The 21530-nt window shown below is 40.2% G+C and overlaps 1 protein-coding gene across 1 annotated transcript in view; it reads right to left on the bottom strand.

Annotated features, from left to right (window-relative positions):
• Nucleotides 1-21530, bottom strand: part of SCARB2 (scavenger receptor class B member 2) — a 76286-nt gene that overhangs the window by 3011 nt on the left and 51745 nt on the right. The window contains exons 6-11 of the mRNA XM_086704815.1: nt 15566-15685; nt 12717-12886; nt 7472-7590; nt 6120-6193; nt 5022-5073; nt 1229-1387 (exon numbers count right to left, since the gene is read on the bottom strand). Coding sequence (XP_086560941.1) covers nt 1229-1387; nt 5022-5073; nt 6120-6193; nt 7472-7590; nt 12717-12886; nt 15566-15685 — 694 coding nt within the window. The remainder of the gene's footprint in view (nt 1-1228; nt 1388-5021; nt 5074-6119; nt 6194-7471; nt 7591-12716; nt 12887-15565; nt 15686-21530) is intronic.

Below are 21530 nucleotides of genomic sequence, written 5' to 3'. Positions count from 1 at the left end.
TCATCAGACTACATTGAATTTGCTCCTTCCTGATTTGAAACCTACCAGAGAACAACGTCTCAGAGTGACGGGTGCTCAGTCATTGCCCGCTTGCTGAATACACGAAAATGGTTCATTGTAGGAGCAGTAATAACATTTACACAGGCTTTCACCTGTGCTTATGAAAATCTCAGTGACTGTATAAAGTCAGACTGGAAGTGAGATCCATAGCTAGAAATGACAGAATAAATGCCTCACACCTAATTCCTGCTAACCTGATGGGCACAGGTTAAGAGAAATAATGGAAGAATGTAGAACCTAGGGAAATCTGAGGTAATATGACTCAGATGGTTTCAACCTATTTCATTTCCTACTTCACGTTTGCTTCAGACATGTATTTGAAGCAGCTAGGAGCGGGGGGAGAAAGCCTTTGTTGCAAAAACGGAAGCTGCTGAGAATTTAAGAAAGGCTCTCACAGAAAAGACTCACTGAAGGCTGAGCTGGGTTGGCCTGCTGGTCACTTAGGGAGGCCAGCGTAACTCTGCTATCCCATCCATTTGATGATGTTCCCTTCTCTCCAGGAAAGTTACTACTCCCCTGGGCCAATCGTTTCTTATGCAGTGATGACTCAGTGACAGGTATCTTCTGATATATTACGGATTCTTTCCAAGCAGGTCTCTGGTTGCCTTGCTCTACAATCTTGGGATTGTTGCATCACATAATTAATGTTTATTGAGTTCTTACTGTAAATGCTAACACTGGGCCAAATGCTTTCTGTCTACTGTCTCCTCTAATCCTCATGAAAAACCACTAAGGGAGGCTCTCTTATCTCACTTTACAGATGCAGAACTGAGGCGCAGTTTCTAGGGTCACACAGCTATGAAGTGGCAGAACTGGGATTTGAATATAGGCAGTCTGACACACCAAAGCCCAGATGTTTAGCTGCTAAATACTCCTCTCCTTTCAGGTTATTTTCAGAAACATTAAGCTTACTCACAGTGATTTCATGCCCGCCAAGAGAGCCCCAAATACTGGACAGTACCATTCCATTACTCCTCCTCCTCTGACACAGTGCCCTTGCCTCTCATTTGGTTTAGTAGTAATATAACCATGAAATCACTGTGCCCAGCATAAAACCTCAGAATCCACCCTAATGAGCCAGCCAGTTGACAGCCCCTCAGTGAAGCACCGTTAGCTTCCTCCGGTAAGGTTACCCAGTAATAGAGAAGTTCCTCCAACCACTGCTCACCTCATCCATGGATCCCTGTCCTCTGCATGCAAGCCAGGTGAAGATCAAACCAAACAAAACACCCAGCGCCATGATAATGTAGGGTATGTTGGTGATGATCAGAGTAGTGTTTATCACAGACTTCAGTCGACTCGCAGTCTCTTTATCAATGAGAACACTCTGGAAGGCAAGAAAATAGTATCCCTTTGATTACTAAATATCCAGGGTGTAAAGTTTTTGCTGTATCTTCCTTCTAAATCATTAAACACGATTTGGGGAAGTTTCTCTGTCGCTAACCAGAAATACTGAAAATCCGTTTATAAATTAGATAACCAGAGGGGGCATTTATTCATTACATCTTCCTTTTTTTTTTTTTTTTCCTGAAGACATGTCTTACTTTCAAACTAGGTTGGAAATAGTAGGGAAAAAAGTATTCAGAAATAATGAGATAATACCATCTTTTGTATCAGACAACTCTAACTCGTCCTTTAAAATCCAACTCAGCATCACTTCCATCCAGAAGTTTTCTCTGGCTACCTCAGGCCTAGTTAAAGGTCCTTTTACTGCACTTCCATATCACTTCCTAAAATCCCCCATCGCTGCGCACTCTGCCTTATAACCGTCTGTTTGGTCTCCTTGTGACTGTGAGGTTCCCAAAGGCAAGGTTTACATCTTGGTCACCTCAATATTAGGAAAGCACTCTGCACGTAGTGGGTACTGAATTAATGTCAGTTGATTGAAAGAATGAAACATTCCAACAATGGTATGTGGAAAGTACAATTAGTGTCTTGGTTAAATCTCTAGTAATCAAGACCAGAGGTCTCGATAGAAAGTGTTCAGGGATGTCTTGAGGCTCACCAGAGTTCCAGAGGGTGTTGATAACCAAGAAAATATTCTAGAATAACACTTGATGGATGCAGAACAAAGATATTATCTCCTTAAATTGTCATGGGTGGGGTGTCTGGAGAGCTTAATTTCATAAAAATTATGGCAACATATGGGACTTTGGGCGTAATTTAGGCTGAAACTGCACTGAACTGAGGCAGAGGATGGGCTTCTAGAGTTGGTACTTCCAATAACTGGCCAAGACCCATCAGAGTCAGATTCTCCTTCTCTGGAAAAAGAAGGTGGGAGAGTAGGCTCCAATGTCACTTCAAAGTATAATGTTTTCTTTTTCTGGGATAAAGTCAAGTTCTTTCTAGGAGGCATCAAAAGTACAAAGTTTTACTCCATAATTCCCTGGATTCAATATGGTCTTTAACAAAGGAGCTAAGCAAAGCAAAGGTTGAGTTGGGGGCGGGGCGGGGGGATTTCAAATATGCCACAACTATGAACATAAGCTGGCAGTACAGGGTCCTTCCTTATTTTCAAAAAGCCCATTGGAAGGGCGCCTGGGTGGCGCAGTCGGTTAAGCGTCCGACTTCAGCCAGGTCACGATCTCGCGGTCCGTGAGTTCGAGCCCCGCGTCAGGCTCTGGGCTGATGGCTCGGAGCCTGGAGCCTGTTTCCGATTCTGTGTCTCCCTCTCTCTCTGCCCCTCCCCCGTTCATGCTCTGTCTCTCTCTGTCCCAAAAATAAATAAATGTTAAAAAAAAAATTTAAAAAAAAAAAAAAAAAGCCCATTGGGGTGCCTGGGTAGTTCAGTCAGTTAAGCATCCGACTTCAGCTCAGTTCATGATCTTGGGGTTCGTGAGTTTGAGCCCTGCATCGGGCACCGTGCTGACAGCCTGGAGTCTGGAGATGCTTCAGATTCTGGGTCTCCCTCTCTGCCTCTCCCCTGCTCATGCTCTGTCTCTCTCTCTCAAAAATAAATAATAAAATATTGAAAATAAATTAAAAACAAAAAGCCCTGCTTTCATGTCGGTTGATTGAATGAATGAAACATTCCAACAATGGTATGTGGAAAGTATAATTAGTGTCTTGGTTAAATCTCTAGTAATCAAGACCAGAGGTCTCGATAGACCTCTTCACAAACAGTAAGAGTGATGACCCTGGAGCAATTTCAGATAGATTGTATAAGTTGGTAAATATTGCCTAAATTTTTCCTGTGAAACAATAAAAGCCTTGTCTTAGAATTGTAATCACAAACCCTTCAAAAATTTATAAATGTAGCTATCAAAGTAATGCCAAATAAAAAAAAATAGGTTATAAAACTGTATCTGCAGTATGGTCTCAAGTATTTAATATCAAAACTAGAAAAATACTAAGAGGCAATATAAGCAGATGTAAACTGTACTTGTCTCTGAGGGACAGTTTATCAGTGATTCAGTTGTAAATATTTAAAAAAATTTTAAACTGAAGTAAAATTGACATATAACAATATATTAGTTTTGGGTGTACAACAGAATGATTCAATATTTGTATGGTGATTCACTTTTAAAATATACATTTTTAGTTTTCCAAGAGCTCTGTAAAGAGCACATGTTAGTTTTACAAAGTAGAAAACATTAAATTATTTTTTACAAAGTTCTTATCAGAGACAATTTTGCAATACACTGTTGAGTACAATAAAGCAAAAACAGTGTCATTCTGACTCAGGTTTTGTGAAAGTTTCTTTAATTTTCCTTTTTCTTGCCAATCTCTGTTACCAAATTTCCTATACAGAACAAGATTTTTTAGGGAACAGAGAAAAATAATAAAAACTTAAAGATGCTGCTGTTCACAACAGACGTAAGCCAACCAAGAATTTACTGGAGAGAGAAAACCCCTGCATGTAACCTCTCAAACCTGGGTGGAAGAGAGAAGGAAACTGAGGAGATTTACTGCAATAAATGTATGTGATTCAGAAAAGAATTTATCACAGGTATCTTAAATAGGTGTTTTCTGAGTTTTCCGAATATGTTTTTATTTACAAAACTTCAATTTATACTTAATGTTTACTGATAAAAATTCTGTGGGTACAGTGTGAAAGAAATATTTCTTCAGGGAAACTCTCTTTGTTTGAACTAAGACGGGATCTGTGTTGGGGCACCTGGGTGGCTCAGTCGGTTAAGCAGCTGACTTCCACTCAGGTCATAATCTCGAGGTTCATGAGTTCAAGCCCCGCGTCAGGCTCTATGCTGACAGCTCAGAGCCTGGAGCCTGCTTCCGATTCTGTGTCTCCCTCTCTCTCTGCCCCTCCCCCACTTACGCTCTGTCTCTCTCTGTCTCAAAAATAGACACTAAAAAAAAATAATAATAAATTTAAGATAGGATCTGTGTCCTATAACTCATGATATGTTTGGTCACCAGAAAGTAAAACAAAAAAAACTTCTATGTTATAAAATATAAGGCAACCATATATCACTGAAATGAATGAGAATGTATCATGTTTTATTCAATCATTTCTTTAATCACCTTACACAAAACCTTCATGTAATGTTGCCAATCATTTTAATTTTACTCTCTTTTCCTCCTCCTTTATTAATGAATGGTAAACTGATCACGTTTTACAAACTGGCAGGGGTTCAAAGATGGAGAAGATGCAAAGAAAGGTTTAACTGGAAATCTGAGTGTTGGCTATTTTTTCTGCTTCAGCAGTGTCTGACATTGCTTCATTTACCTTTGCCTTTTGTTTCTTACATAACCAGCTTCCCAGAAGAGAGTTTTGCCCGATAATATTCTTGAGAAGGGAAATTTTCGTTCTGTCATTTTTAAATCTCAAACTTCATGTGAACATATAAAGAGAAATTTTCTGAGGACAAACAGGTTCTTAAAAATCACCTTTCCCCCTTTCTTACATCTCAAATTACATAGCTATAAGAGTCGACATCTGAATGGAAGTTTTCCAAGCTTCCACAAGTAAATCATACCCACGGCTCCCTCCCAGGACTTACCTCGTTGATATACATCACTGGGAAAACCATGGTTCTAATGCTTCCCGTTTCACTACAAAGACAAAAGGTGACAAATCAAAACCACAGTGAGATATCACCTCATACCTGTTCCAATGGCTATTATCAAAAGGCAAAGGGTAGTAATGTTGGTGGGGATGCAGATGAAAAGGAATCCATGTGCCCTGCTGATAGAATGTAAACTGGTGCAGCTGCTAGGGCAAACAGTAGAGAGATTCCTCAAAAAATTAAAAACAGAATTACAATACGATCCAGCAATTCCACTTCTGGGTATTTAGCCAAAGAAAATGAATCACTAACTCGAAAAGACATATGCACCCCTATATTCACTGTAGTATTTTTTTCCAGTAGCAAAGATAAGGAAGCAACCAAAGTGTCCATCGATGGATGATTAAATAAAGAAAACATGGTATATGTTCACACTGGAATACTATTCAGCCATAGAAAAGGATGCAATCTTGCCATTTGTGACAACATGAATGGACCCTCAGGGCACTACACTAAGTGAAACGAATCAGAGAAAGTCAAATACTATTTATTCTCCCTTTTGTGTGGAATCTAAAACAAATAAACAAAAAACCAAGCTTACACGCATAGAGAACAGACTGGTGGTTGCCAGAGTTGGGAGTTGGCGGGTTGGCAAAATGGATGGAGTCAAAAGGTACAAACTTCCAGTTACACAATAAGTAAGTCACAGGGATCTAATGTACAGCATGGCAACTATGGTTAATAATAACGTAATGCACATTATAGGGGCGCCTGGATGGCTCAGTCGGTTGAGCATCCGACTTCAGCTCAGGTCATGATTTCACGGGGTCTGTGAGTTCGAGCTCCACACTGAGCTCAAGCTCGCTGCTGTCAGCACAGAGCCTGCTTCAGACCCTCTGGCCCCCTCTCTCTGCCCCTCCCCCGCTGACACTCTCTCTCAACCCCCCTCCCCCCACAAATGCTGATTATGCCTCATCCCTGAAGGGCAGGAGTGAGCAGACTTAGAAAGTGGGCTGTCTCCTGGATCAACCCCATCTGAAAGTCAGTACAGCACAACTATCCTTTGCCTCTGCAGAAAGAAGTGAAACTTACACAAAGTCGTCAAACTTTCTCACATAAACATTGATTTGGATCCTCTTGGCAGCTCTTAGAATAATTCCAGTCAACTGCAAATCAGAGACATGGAAAGAAAACATTAGGACTTATTAAAAACACATAGTTTTTCTCAGTAGAGCACCATTTCTGTGTGGTGCTGATAACCAGGGGGACCGCTGCCATGTTTGAGACAAGGGAAAACAGACCCCGGAACAGAATGAGAGCTGCGGACAGGGTTAGGTGCCTGGTAGACCAATGTTTCTGAAAGTTCAATCTGCATGTGAGTTCTTGGGGACCTTGTGAACATGCAGATTCTGATTCAGTAGGTCTAGAGTGAGGCCTGAGATTGGTCTTTCTAGCAAGCACCCAGGATGCTGCCACTTTGGATAGCAAAACCCTAGGTGACCCTGGCAGGAGGAAGGTGTGAGCCAGAGAGTGGTCCCTGGTGTGGTCAGGACAGCCCCCATCAAAGCTGGGAAAGCGGCGCCAGCAGCTGTCCCCCCACAGCAGTTTTGCCTCTGCATTGAGGTTACGGGACTGCGTCCAGCCCTTGGGGACAAGCACAGTGCAGCTGGGGAGAAGGAACCGACTGAAGGTTAAGAGAGAAAAGGGGGGGGGGGGGGAAATACCTGATCTTAGTCACAAAAAGATAAGACCACTGATTTCTCACACAGAAGAGTGAAATGCCCACACACTGTCATGTCAACGACTATTCTTGCTTTTTCTTTACTGTTCCATGTGTTCAAAATCTCAAGGAAGGTATCTGGCCTTTCATTCAGTTCCTACCGTGAGAGGCTTTCTCATGGTTTTAGTTTTTCTCCTCTTTGAAAACAGGATTAAAGCATATGTATATCTAATGCCTTTTAAATTAATAATATCATGCAATAAACTCTCAAAAGTGCCTGTAGAAAGAGGCCTGCCGAAAGTCAGTGAAGCTAATACATATATTTAAATTTCAACCAAAACACTCCTTGGCAGTAAGCAGAAGAATGTCTTCAGCTTTGCTGATCTGTTCAGTAGTAGGAGAATGTATGTATATTCAGGCCCAAGGCTGTCAACAGAACATTGATGAGGCTACTTGGGTCCAATCTCAGTTGTTCCCGTGATGGGATTTTTACAGTTGCGTTTTTGTTAAAGCAGGTTTGCAAATATTTCTGCATATTAGAGCCACTGAGTTCAGCCTGTAAGGCCATGAGACTATGCATCTCAAGCACTGAGCTGAGTTTTCTCCATTTGAATATGTATATGAAAGGAAGACAGAATATTCACAGTGCTCCGGACTAAACTGGTAAATACTGTGTAGAGAGAACAAAATGCATGCTTTTTACCAGGAAGACGTGGGTACTCACAGGATTAATGTCCACAAATGTCTCATGATAGTCCTTATTGGGATGCATGCCGTCTATGGCAGAAACAAACCTCTCATCTGCTTGGTAGAAGTGTGGGAAAGATAAAATAATAGGTGCACCTGCATTTTAAGGAAAACAGAGACGAATGACATGGTTCTTAAAAGTCCAAGATGGGTATAAAGTTCCTGACTACAAACCTGGTTCCTAAGGAGGGTGAAATTCTATACATAAGTAAATGTGGGTGGGGGAGAGGGGCAGGCTAAAATTCCATTCAACGCCTCCTAGTTTGGGATTTATACTTCATTTCCTAACATCTCATTTACCCTAACATTATTTTATCCCACAGTATATATTGAAGTCATGGCTAAATTATTTATTCTTCAGTATTTACTGAACCTATTAAATACAAAGGCTTCATACACACTCTTTTAATTAACATTTGCAGTAGCCCTATTAAGTTAAAACTATTATCTTCATTTTGCATTTGAGGATGGTGAGGTTCAGAGAAGTTACAAAACTGACCCAGGGACATCCAGCTGTCAGGTGATGAAGGCAGAATTCTAAATGAATGAGGAAATCTCATCTGAAAGCACTTATTGCTTGCTTTTCTGTTTTTCTTGGTTAACCTAAGACAGGCTTTCTTCTCCTGCATATGTTGATACAGACTTTTAAGACTTTGCCTGGTCATGCTATCTGCCCAGCCTCTGACTAGATCAAGGTCTGACCACATGAAGACTCCATTTTTTTTCTTTTATTTATTTTTTCCTATTCATTTTAAGAATCAAATAGAGAATGTCCATAATGCCCAAAGCAATCTATAGAATCAATGCAACTCCTATCAAAATACCAATGGTATTTTTCACAGCACTAGAACAAATAATCCTAAAATGGGTATGAATCTACAAAAGACCCTGAGTAGCCCTAGCAATCTTGAGAAAGAAAAACAAAGCTGGAGGTATCACAGCCCCAGATTTCAAGATATACTACAAAGCTATATTAACCAAAACAGTATGGAACTGGCACAGAAACAGACACATAGATCAACAGAACAGAATAGGCCAGAAACAAACCCACATTTACATGGTCAATTAATCTATGACAAAGGAACTGGCACAGAAACAGACACATAGATCAACAGAACAGAATAGGCCAGAAACAAACCCACATTTACATGGTCAATTAATCTATGACAAAGGAGGCAAGAACAGACAATGGGGAAAAGGCAATCTCTTTAATAAATCGTGTTGAGGAAACTGGACAGCTACGTGTAAAAAAATGAAACCGGACCACTTTCTTACACCATACACCAAAATAAACTCAAAACAGATTAAAGAGCTAACTATGAGACCTGAAACCATAAAACTAGAAGAAAACATAGGCAGTAATGTCTTGGACATAGGCCTTAACAGCATATTTATAGATGTGTCTCCTCTGGCAAGGGAAACAAAAGCAAAAATAAACTATGGGGACTACACCAAAACAAAATCCTTTTGCACAGCAAAGAAAACCATCAACAAAACAAAAAGGAAACCTACTGACAAGGTATTTGCAAAGAATATATCCGGTTAGTATCCAAAATACATAAAGAACGCATACAAATCAACACCAAAAAACCAAATAACCTGTTGAAAATATGGGCAGAGGACCTGAATAGACATCTCTCCAAAGAAGACATCTAGATAGCCAACAGACACATGAAAAGATGCTCAACATCACTAATCATCCGAGAAATGCAAACCAAAACCCCAAGGAGATATCACTTCACACCTGTTTCATTTACCCAAAGAAAATGAAAGTACTAATGTTAAAAAATAAATGCAATCCTATGATCACTGAAGCATCACTTACAACAGCCAAAGTATGGAAGCAACCTAAGCATCCATCAGTAGAGCAATAGGTAAAGAAGACGTGTTATCTGTATATAATGGAATATTACTAAGGCATAAAAAGAATGACATCTTGCCATTTGTGACAACATGGATGGACCTAGAGCATATTATGCTAAGTGAAATAAGTCAGACAGAGAAAGACAAATACCATATACTTCAACTGATTTGCAGTATCTAAAAATCAAAACAAATGAACAAACAAAAAAAAAAACCACAAACAGACTCATAAATAGAGAACAATTTGGTGGTTGCCAGAGGGTAGGTGGCTGGGAGAGTTGGGTGAAATAGGTGAAGGGGATTAAGAAGGACAAACTTCCAGTTATAAAATAAATAAGTCACAGAGACCAATAGTACAGCATAGGGATTATAGTCAATAATATTGTAATAACCTTGTATAGTGACAGACGGTGACTATACTTGTTGTGGGGAACATTAATGTACAGAATTGTCAAATGACTATGTTGTGCACCTGAAACTAATGTAATGCAGTATGTCATATATATTTCAATAAGATTTTTTTTAAAAAAGGCACAAATAGGAAAACAAGTTATTAAAGGAAACCTACTGTAGATTATGCTATTGAAGAAGAGAGAGGGATCCAATAATTGCTGCCATGGAAACATATATTTGGAGAAGTTAACCTATTGCCAAATAATTTACATTTGCTTGCATATCTACTAGCTATGGCTCAAGATACATATCATCTGTCACATCCATGTGTTTTGTTTAGGAAGAAACTGTTCACTAAACAGTTTCACAAAGCCATAATTTCCTTCTTTGTGACCTACAATGATCTTTAAAATGTGTTTTCAAAGATTTATTAAGAATTCAGGAAGGACCAGACACCGTCTTGGGTGTTTTGTATACATTGTCTAACCTTCACTCAGCTTTCCAAGGAAGTTATCATCACCCCCATATTACAGATTAGAAGACTGAAGTCTAGAATCCTCCTTAATCACCTTGGCTAACATGCTAACAAACAGAATCTGAATCAAACCCAGATCTACTGACTCCAGAACACTCACTCATCCCACAATCCAAAACGTTGTCCGGGGGGATTCAAAACCCTTGAGGATAATTCTAGAGAGTTTAACTTTTCCGTCCACATCTGGGAATACATAAGACGCAAGAGAAATGGACTGTAGTTGTTGAGTGTTGCCAAGTAGAATCTTTGTTGACTCTAACATCAACTTCTTGAGGAAGCAGAATGTTAACGAAACAATGAGAAAAAATACGTCTGCATTTGTGCCTTGAGCCAGAGGCACATGGACTAAGTGGGCAGGGTGCTATTTCAGGGCCATTCCCCCAGGAAGAAAGCAGGAGAGGGCAGAAGCAGGCACTTGTTCCCATTTGCCTTTAGTCCTATCTCCACTGTCCCCGCACAGTGGTTCCCAAAACTGCCTAGGCACCATCTTTATGAGAATCACCTGGAGCTCATGTTAAAAATACAGGTTCTGGGGCCTAGTATGTGGGCCCTGGGACATAGATTTTTAAGAACCCTCCAGATAATCCTCATGCAAGGCCAGGTTTTGAAGCCACTGCTCTATCAGACAAAGACAGCGAGGTATACTGCTGACTGAAGACTTACCCCAAAAGGAGATTTTTCAAGAAAATTAGGTAAGAGGGGAAAAAATTAGCACATTACCTTATTTAGGAGATAAAGACAACTTTATTCAGGAGAGAGGGGTTACAAAATTTCTCCAAAGAAACTTTAAAGAGGAATTATAGCCTAAGAAGTATCACAGTAGCAACAGGAGAAGTCCCTAAGTTCTAGTAGGGATTTTCTCAGAAATAACAATTTTATAAAAATCATCTTCTCTGTCTGAGCTCTGGTTTCCACAATTATACAAAGAGGCCTCTGGATGCCAATCTAGTAAGAATATTGTAAATAATTTTGCAACATATGATTGTTAAAGTCAGTTCTTAAGATGAAGAAAAGGCTTTTGTTAATATACCACTGATAATTCTGCTTCATTCATGGAAGGAAGTAGAATAGCTCAGACATTCAGAAACACTGGGAAATTTGCAGTCAGGGTATACAACTAACTCTGCTTTGAAATCATCACTAAATTTTTAACAAGATATGTACTTTCTCATTACCAAGTTCTCCACTTTTCTTTTTTAGCTTTGTTATCACCATAAAATCAGTTCGTGCTTTACATGTATTAACTAAATGTAAATATGTAAACTACTTAGAACAATGACCAGTGAACAGTGATTAGTGTAAGTGCTCAGTGAACATGAGCCATTATAACTATTAAGACTTCTAGGGGTGACTGGCTGGCTCAGTCGGTTAAGCATCTGACTTCAGCTCAGGTCATGATTTCACGGTTCATGAGTTTGAGTCCTGTGTTAGGCTCTGTGCTGACAGTTTGGAGCCTGGAGCCTGCTTCGGATTCTGTGTCTTTCTCTCTGACTCTCCCCTGCTCATGCTCCCTCTTTCTCTCTCTCTCTCTTAAAAATAAACATTAGAAAAAAAAAGACTTCTAAACTACTGCGCAGAAAGAACACAACAGGGCATTCTAGAAATACGAAGCATTACACAAGAGAAAGAAGAAGGGAACAGAGGAACTACAAAACTGCCAGAAAATAATGAACAAAATGCCAGTAAGTCTATACTTAGCAAGAATTACTTTAAATGTAAATGGACTAAACTCTTCAATTAAAAGACAGAGTGGCTGAATGGATAAAAATGTAAGACCCATCCATATGCTGCTTAAAGAGACTCACTTCAGATGCAAGGACACACACAGACTGAAAGTAAAGGGAAGAAAAAAGGTGTTCCATGCAACTGGAAATCAAAAGAAAGCTGGGGTAGCTATAATTACATCAGACAAAATAGACTTAAAATTTTTTTTTAATGTTTATTGATTTTTGAGAGAGATAGACACAGAGCATAAGTGGGGGAGGGGCAGAGAGAGAGAGGGAGATACAGAATCCGAAGAAGGCTCCAGGCTCTGAGCTGTCAGTACAGAGACCAACGCAGGGCTCAAACTCACAAACCGTGAGATCATGACCTGAGCCGAAATCAAGAGTTGACACTTAACTGACTGAGCCACCCAGGCATCCCTGCAGTGATCATTTTATAATATGTACAAATATTGAATTGTTGCATTGTATACTGAAACTAATAAAATGTTATATGGCAATTAAACCTTAATTTAAAAAAAAAAAAAAAACAAGCATTACAGAAAAGCCAGTATTTTTTTTTTACCATTCTATAGCCATATTGTGAAATACTATTCTTGAAAAGCCAGAATCACTCTTTTGTTTGGGCTGACAACATTCTTTTATTGAAGAACACTAACCCTTCATTCTAGACACTCATTAAGTATGTCCCTTCTCTGAGCTCTTACCATTCTTGCAGATGCTGATATTCAAAACTCCTGAGCCCAGGCAGTTTCCTTTAGGTATACAGAAGCCGGCATTGTCTGAGGTATTGGCTAGTACTTCTCCAGGCACCTTATACCGAAAAGCAGGCAGTCCCTGCACACTCTCAAAGTCACTGAAGGTTATATACACTGATCTGTTAGGAAGTAAGAATGAAAATTCAGTGTGGGCTCTGGTCAGTGTAACTGGCCCCGAACCAGTAAGTTAACAACCGCTCTCAGGTACAACATGGTTAAAGCTTACAGGGTAAAGCCGTAAACGAAGCTACAAAAGAAAGTTTGAAAGGAACTCAACCCACTCAGTGCAGACGGTGAATCATAACGAAATTTGTTTAAGAGGTAGCAATTGTAGTAACAGCCAAACAAGGCCAAGAAAAAAAATGTGTGGTAGGATATTAAGATGACATTTAGGATGGAGCCTCACATCGAAAGAAATAAAAGAGTCGTCTAGACCAGCATGGACATGTGCCAGCGTGAATGAAGCAGAAGCAAGGGCAGAGGCCAAGCAAAAGCAGAAAAGGTCACAAAGGGCTCGGCTGGGTAGATTTTGTAAGCACTTGAAAAGTGCCCCATTAGACAGATCTTTGATTTGAATGTATACTGATACCCATTTACCTCAAATAAAAATAGTGTCCATATTCTGGAATTCATTTCAATGTTTATTATTTCAGCCATTTATTTCAACGGAGTTCAACTTAATTTTGTCTTGAGTCCTTACTGAGCGTCAGTGATCGCACATAATACTAACCACCCTTGTATTTGCATAGCGCCTGAGTGACAGACAGAGCACTCTCACAGACACTGTCTCAAGTGGTCCTTCATTTGAAGCCCAAAGGAATGGCTTTCTGGGTCTGGCTTTTTCATCTTTGAACCAGAGGTGGGATATGTCTCGCAGGGTTTGGGACAACATGGGAGCTGCCTCCCAGTCACATCCCACCCCTATAGCATTTCCTAAATAAAATATTTTAGGCAAACGGAAAAATAGTGAAAGTATTATAATAAATACCTTTTACAACAAATACTAGTCAGGTAAATAAAAAATATATTATGGCTATAACTGCAGCTGTCTGTATAACACTCCTGATTCCAGTCCTCCTGATTCCAGTCCCCTGCATCCCCAGAGGTAGCCACTGTCCTGAACTTGGGGTTCATCCCTCCCTTGCCGGTGTTCACCCTTTCACAAACGTGCACATTCATAAACAACATGTGGCATCGTCTGCTACTTTTATGTGTTCTATACACAGTACACCGTGTTCTTTTCCTGTAATTTGCTTTTTCATTCAACATCATTGAGATTTATAATATTGATATAATATCTCATTATTGAGATTTATAATATTACAGTCTGATTCTTACATTTTAAATCTTACATGATATTACATCATATGAATACGCAATTTGTTTATATTCTTTTTATAGAGACTTAGATTGCTTCCAATTTTTCACTACTAAGAGTGTGATGCAATGGACTTTTCTGTGTATGCCTCCTTACACGTCTATACAAGGGTTCTTCAGGCCAGCGAGCTTACGTAGGAGAACAGTGAAGCACCATTGAGTTTGCATGTCTTTGGCTTTACTAATAATTACCAAATGGCCCTTCACAAGTGGTTATGCCAGATAAGAATGTGTTTCCTCTGTGCCAAATCTTTTAACAAGCCTCCTACTACCTTTCTAGTTTGTCTTATTTCACTCACTGCATTCAAATGCATTTTCTGTTCCTTCAGTCCTCCCACAAATATGTATGGACAAGGGCAGCCAGCTAGAGGGGGGCTGTGGTATTTCTGTGGGAGAGCTGGAAGGGTGGGAACCATGGCACAGGCAGCAGGGACAGACAGGTGGGGGCCAATACAAGAGCTATTTCTGAGAAGGCATCCCAGCACCTGGTAGCAGATTCAATGCAGGAGAGGAGGGAGATTTATAGTATCAACAATATTTCTGGCAGGGCTGGCTGGGTAGGTGGTGCAATTATGTAAGCTATGAAACACCACCAGAACAGCAATTCTTGATAATATTGAATCAACAGCATCAAATGCAGCTAGGTCACTTGGGAATTTGAGAAGTTTCATAAAAAGCCTGGCTTGGGTGAGTGGGGAGGATATGGAGACTATATGAGTCAGCCATTCATTTGGGTAGTTTGAGGGTGAAGGGTGGAGAAAGGGCAATGGTGATGGGGGGGAATGGGAATCAGGGTGGAGAGCAGGATGCCTTCTTCCCAAATAGGAGCCATAATCATGAAGGAGCAGGCGGAGAGAGAGAGAGAGAGAGAGAGCTTACGGGGCAAGTGAGAGCAGGAATGATCTAAGGGAAGGTGATAGCTAATACCTATAAACTCTGAAATAGGGACAGCAGTTTGATTTATTTATCTTCTATACAGAGGTTATCTGTTGACTGGAAGAAGACCAGGTCAAGTTTCATGCTTGACAGAGCATATCATAATAACTCAGAGCCATCACTTAACATTGTTTACTCTCTGACATGCCCTGGGCTAAGTGCTCTACTAACTGTAACTCATTTGTCCTCATATCAACTCCTAAGGTAGACAACTATCCTTATTTTACCAATGAGGAAAGTGAGGCACAGAGTGGTTGAATAACTTTCCCAAGGTCACTGAGCTGTAAGTGTTGGAGCTGGTATTCAAACCAGCCAATGCAGTCAGCCTCTGGAGCCTGTGAACCACTACCACACTGTCTCTCAATATGCCATCAGCATTTATCACTGATTAAGCACAAATGGCCATGCCTGTTAAGGGTAGCTGAATATATTCCTCACATTTTGAGGGGTTTTGTAGTCAAATAACTTATTTATAAAGTCCTTACCTGCAAAACTCAGATGGGAAGACATAAAGAATTTCATCTTTGTTTATTAACGGGTGAAAAGAATCTCCGTCTGTTCCATTAATCATATTGCACTTGTCCGTTGTCCACCAGTCAAGTGACCTGGAATTGATACGCACAAGAAAGGGTCAAGATGATCAAATTTTTAAATTTTTTTAATGTTTATTTATTTTTGAGAGAGAGAGAGAGAGAGAGAGAGAGAGAGAGAGAGAGAGAGAGAGAGAATGAGCTGAGAAGGGGCAGAGAGAGAGGAAGACACAGAATCTGAAGTAGGCTCCAGGCTCAGAGCTGTCAGCATAGAGTTCGATGCGGGGCTTGACCCCATAAACTGTGAGATCATGACCTGAGCCAAAGTCCAGCACTTAACTGACTGAGCCATCCAGGTGCCCCAAGATGATCAAATTTGATTTGAGATTTTTTTCAGATGGTCAGGACTTTTCAAGCCTTAATTGGGAGCCAGCTACCCACAGAATCTTATTCATACACAGAAACAAGGGGGGTGCTGGTTAGGGACTGGATCAAGAGGGGGAATAGTAGGCACCTGATCCCCAAATCAGTTCTGATAGAGGCAACATCCAGAAACATCCTCTTCCCTTCCTTCAAAAAAGAGTATCTGATGCAGAGGCTTAAAATACCCATTTTCTTAAAACATTGATTCAATTTAGCATGAACAATAGCCTTGTTCAGAGCTAGCTCACTGACAGGCGACCTCAGGACAGGTCTGTTCAGCTCTTAAGGAAGGCATTAAGATGGCAGAGTAGTAGGAGCACCTTATAGTTGCCTCCTCCCTCAAACACAGCTAGATAAATACCAAATCATTGTGAACACCCAGGAAACCCATCTGAGACTGAGAGAACAAAGTGCACAACTATAGGGAGAAAAGAGGCCACATTGTGGAAGGTAGGAGGTGGGGAGATGTGATCTGGGGGAGAAAAGAATCACTGGTGCTGCGGAGGGGAGGGAGCCCTGAGTCGAGAGAGAGAGAGAGAGAGAGAGAGAGAGAGAGAGAGAGAGAACACAGCATGCAGGGCATTGCACAAGAAAAACACTTCCCCAAGACCATTGATGGGGAAAATGAGAGGGGCTGATAACTGCAAGATTTTATAAGCAGTGGAGCCCAAAGTCTGAAGTTTCAGAGGTCTGTGTCACCCCGGGGATGGAGACTGGTGGATGTAGAGGTGCTCCTGTGGGGAAGGAAGGCAGAGGCCCGGGAACAGACAGTGTGCTCTGAGGACCCCCTGGGTCACACTGGGAGAGACAGTTCCCCTTCCTGGAGTGCACTTGGGAGAGATGGCATTGCCTCTCCAGGGACAAAAGAGTCGGTGGGCTCCACTGACCTGCCCCATTCATTAGCAGAGGAGCAGAGGTGCCTGCTGAGGGCAGATAACTGAGACACTGACTTTTTGCTGCGCTTTACCATAAACTCCAACCCCCATGCCTTCAAGTGACTGCCCTTCTGGGACAAACCGGCACCAGCCACAGTACAGTGAGACCCTCTCCCAGAGGATTAGTGTGGGTCCATGCCACTCTGGGTCCCTAAAATTTGGAGTTTTGAAACCCAGCAGGCACACTGGAGCACTGTGCTGCCATGTGGGCAGATGGCTGGGACACAGACAGGGTGAAGCAGGGATCTGAGGGAAGCCTGGGACAAATGGGGGAGAGATTGTTTGCTCTTCTGTGAGGGCTTCCTGAAGAGCAGCAGGCATGAACTCCCCTATCCAGGGATGAGAGCTGGCTGACGCCATTTTTCACTGCACCCATCAGCACAGACAGACTTCAGAGAGAGGCGAAATGCCCACAGTAGAGGCTTGAGCCTCTTACGCTAAGCCCTGCTCCACTGCACTCTGCAGATGTTTTTTGTTTGTTTTGTTTTGTTTTGTGTTCTACTAGGACAAGTGTCACTGAGAGCCAGAGCAGCAGTAGGCTCCTCCCCCAGAAGACTAGCACAAACCCCTTGCACCCACCAGGTCTACTGACCACAGAGTGCTGCGAAGTTTCAGTCTAGGGGATATAGGATCTAGCCTCTTGACAAGCAGACCAAAATACACTAATTAAAACTTGCCACACAGTGGACAAGATCCAAACACTCCCCATTCTGCAAGGAGAAATTCTGCAGAAGACTGATCTGAGGGAAAGAGCTGCCAAAACACAACAGCAGATAACACACAACATACACCAGAAACATTTTCTGAAGCATCAGGCACTAGGCAGAATAGAATGTCTTTTTAATATAGACATTACTTGAGCCAAATCATAAGAGACTCTTAAAAACTGAGAATAAACTGAGGATTGATGGGGGTGGGAGAGAGGGGAAAGTGGGTGATGGGCATTGAGGAGGGCACCTATTGGGATGAGCACCGGGTGTTGTATGGAAACCAATCTGACCTTAAAATTCATTTAAAAAAATAATACAGACATTACTGTCAGGAGTGGGAAACATAACAGGTTTTCCTAATACACAGAAGACAGACACCTAGACAAATGCCAAGATGGAGGAATTCATCCCAAAAGAAAGAACAAGAAGTATAGAAAAGTATGAGAAAAGTATAGAAGATACCAGGGAGAGTTCCTTACCACAGAGATATAAGACCTAAAAACTAGTCAGGCTGAAATAAAAAATGCTATAACTGAGATGCAAAACCAACTGGATGTAATGACCACAAAGATGGAAGAAGCAGATTAAGTGATATAGAGGACAAAGTTATAGAAACTAATGAAGCTGAAAAATATAGGGAAAGAAAAATATTGGATCACAAATGTAGACTTAGGGAATTCAGTGACTCCATAAAGCATAATAACATTTGTATCATATTAGTCTCAGAAGAAGAGAAGGGAAAGAGGGCAGAAGGTTTATTCGAGTGAATTATAGCCAAAAACTTCCCTCATTTGGGGAAGGAAACAGACATCCAAATCCAAAAGGTACAGAGAACTCCCATCAAAATCAACAAAAGCAGGCCAACACCAGGACACATCACAGTAAAATTTGCAAAATACGGAGATGAGCAAAAAATCCTGAAAGCAGTAAGGGAAAATAAATCCCTAACCTATAAGGGAAGACAAATAAGGTTAGCAACAGATCTCTCCACAGAAACTTGGCAAACCAGAAGGGAGTGGCATGATATATTCAATGTGCTGACTGGGAAAAATATGCAGCCAAGAATCCTTTATCCAGCAAGGCTGTCATTCAGAATAGAAGGACAGATAAAGAGTTTCTCAGACAAACAAAAACTAAAGAAGTTCATGACCACTAAACCAGCCCTGCAATAAATAGTAAAGGGGACTCATTGAGTAGGAAAGAAAGGCCAAAAGCAACAAAGACTAGAAAGGAACAGAGAAAATCTCTAGCAACAACGACTTTAGAGGTAACACAATGGTACTAAATTCTTATTTATCAATAATTACTCTGAATGTAAATGGACTAAATGCTCCAATCAAAAGACATGGGCATCAGATGGATTAAAAAAACAGAAACAAAAAACAAAAAAAACCAAGACCCATCTAAATGCTTCCTACGAGAGACTAAGTTTAGACATAAAGACACCTCCAGATTGAAAGTGAGGGAATAAAAAACCAGTTATCATGCTAATGGATGTCCAAAGAAAGCCAGAGTAGCCATACTTGTATCAGACCAACTAGATTTTAAACCAAAGAGTGTAACAAGAAATGAAGAAGGACACTATATCATAATAAAGGGGCCTACCCAACAAGAAGATCTAACAATTGTAAATATTTATGCCCCAACTTGGAAATATGCAAATATATACATCAATTAAAAAAAACACAAAGAAACTCATTGATAACAGTACAATAATGGTAGGGAATTTTTAATACCCCACTTACAGCAGGGACAGATCATCTAAGCAGAAAATCAACAAGGAAACAATGGCTTTGAGTGACACAACAGATGGACTTAACAGATATATTTGGAACATTTCATCCTAAAGCAGTAGAATACACATTATTTTCGAGTGCACATGCAACATTCTCCAGAATAGATTGCATACTGGGTCACAAATCAGGCCTCAACTAGTACAAAAAGACTGAGATCATACCATGCATATTTTCAGACCACAAAGCTATGAAACTTGAAGTCAACCACAAGAAAAAATTTGAAGAGACCATAATACATGGAGGTTAAAGAACATTCTACTAAAGAATGACTGGGTGGCTCAGTCAGTTGAGTGTCCAGTGCTTGATTTTGGCTTGGATCATGATCTTGCAGTTTGTGGCTTCAAGCCCCTCATTGGGCTCTGCACTGACAATGTGGAGCCTGCTTGGGATTCTGTTTCCCTTTCTCTCTGCCTCTCCCTCTATTTCTTTCTAAAATGAGTAAATAAACATTAAAACAAAAAAAAGAATGAATGGGTTAACCAGGAAATTAAAGAAGAAACTTTAAAATACATGGAAGCAAATGAAAATGAAAACATGACAGTCCAAAATCTCTGGGGTGTAGTAAAAGCTGTCATAGGAGGGAAGTATATAGCAATACAGGCCTATCAAGAAACAAGAAAAGTCTCAAATATACAACCTAACTTTACACTAAAAGGAGCCAGAAAAGAAACAGCAAATAAAGCCTAAAGGCAGCAGAAGACGGGAAATAATAAAGATTCAAACAGAAATAAATGATAGAGAAACAAACAAACGAAAAACACATCAGAACAGATCAACAAAACTAAGAGCTGGCTCTTGCAAAGAATTAATAAAATCAATAAACCCCTAGCCACACTTATCAAAAAGAAAACAGAAAGGACCTAAATAAACAAAATCATGAATGAAGGAGGAGACCTCACAACCAACACCATAGAAACACAATTATAAGAGAATATTATGAAAAACTATATGCCAACAAACTGGGCAATATGGAAAAAAAATGGAGAAACTCCAATAAACACATAAATGACCAAAGATACAACAAGAAGAAATAGAAAATCTGAACAAATTGATCACCAGCAAAGAAACTGAATCAAATAAAAAAATCTCCCAACAAACAAAAGTCCAGGGCCATATGGCTTTCCAGGGGAATTCTACCAAACATTTAAAAAAGAGTGAAATCAAACTGTTTCAAAAAATATAAATGGAAGGAAAATTTCCAAACTCATTCTATGAGGCCAGCATTACCTTGATTCCAAAACCAGGATGAAGGGAGAATTCTCCACTAAAAGGGAGAATGAGCACAGATGTAAAAATTCTCAGTAAGATACTAGTAAACTGAATCCAACTGAACATTAAAAGAACTATTCATCATGATCAAGTGAGATTCATTCCTGGGCTGCAGGGTAGATTCAATATTCAAAAATCAATCAACATGATATACCACATTAATAAAAGAAGACAAGAACTATATGATCCTCTCAAAAGATGCAGCAAAAGCATTTGACAAAATATAGTATCTATTCTTGATAAAAAGCCTTTGGCAAAGTAGTGATAGAGGGAACAATACCTCAACATCATAAAGGCCATGTAGGAAAGACTCATAGCTAATACCATCCTCAATGAAGAAAAACTGAAAGCTTTTCCTCTAAGGTCAGGAACAAGACAGGGATGTCCACTCTCAGCAGTGTTATTTAACATAGTACTGGAAGTGCTAGCCTTAGAAATCACAGAGCAAAAAGAAACAAAAGGCATCCAAATTGGCAAGAAAAAGTCAAACTCTCACTATTTGCAGATGACATGATACCTTATGTAGAAAACCTGAAAGACTCCACCAAAAAACTGCTAGAACTGATACAGAAATTCAGCAGTCACATGATACAAAATCAATGTACAGAAATCTGTTGCATTTCTATACACCAATAATGAAGCAGCACAAAAAGAGAAATCAAGAAGTTGATCCCATTTACAATTATACTAAAAACCATAAGATACCTAGGAATAAACCTAACCAAAGAGGTAAAAGATCTGTGCATGGAAAACTATAGAAAGCTTATTAAAGAAATTGAAGAGGACA

The sequence above is a fragment of the Puma concolor genome, chromosome B1 (genome assembly GCF_028749965.1).
Source record: "Puma concolor isolate L17-30 chromosome B1, mPumCon1.1.hap2, whole genome shotgun sequence".
NCBI classification, from domain to species: domain Eukaryota; kingdom Metazoa; phylum Chordata; class Mammalia; order Carnivora; family Felidae; genus Puma; species Puma concolor.
The sequence above is the reverse complement of the archived record's forward strand: the minus strand, read 5'-3'. Positions and strand labels throughout refer to the sequence as shown.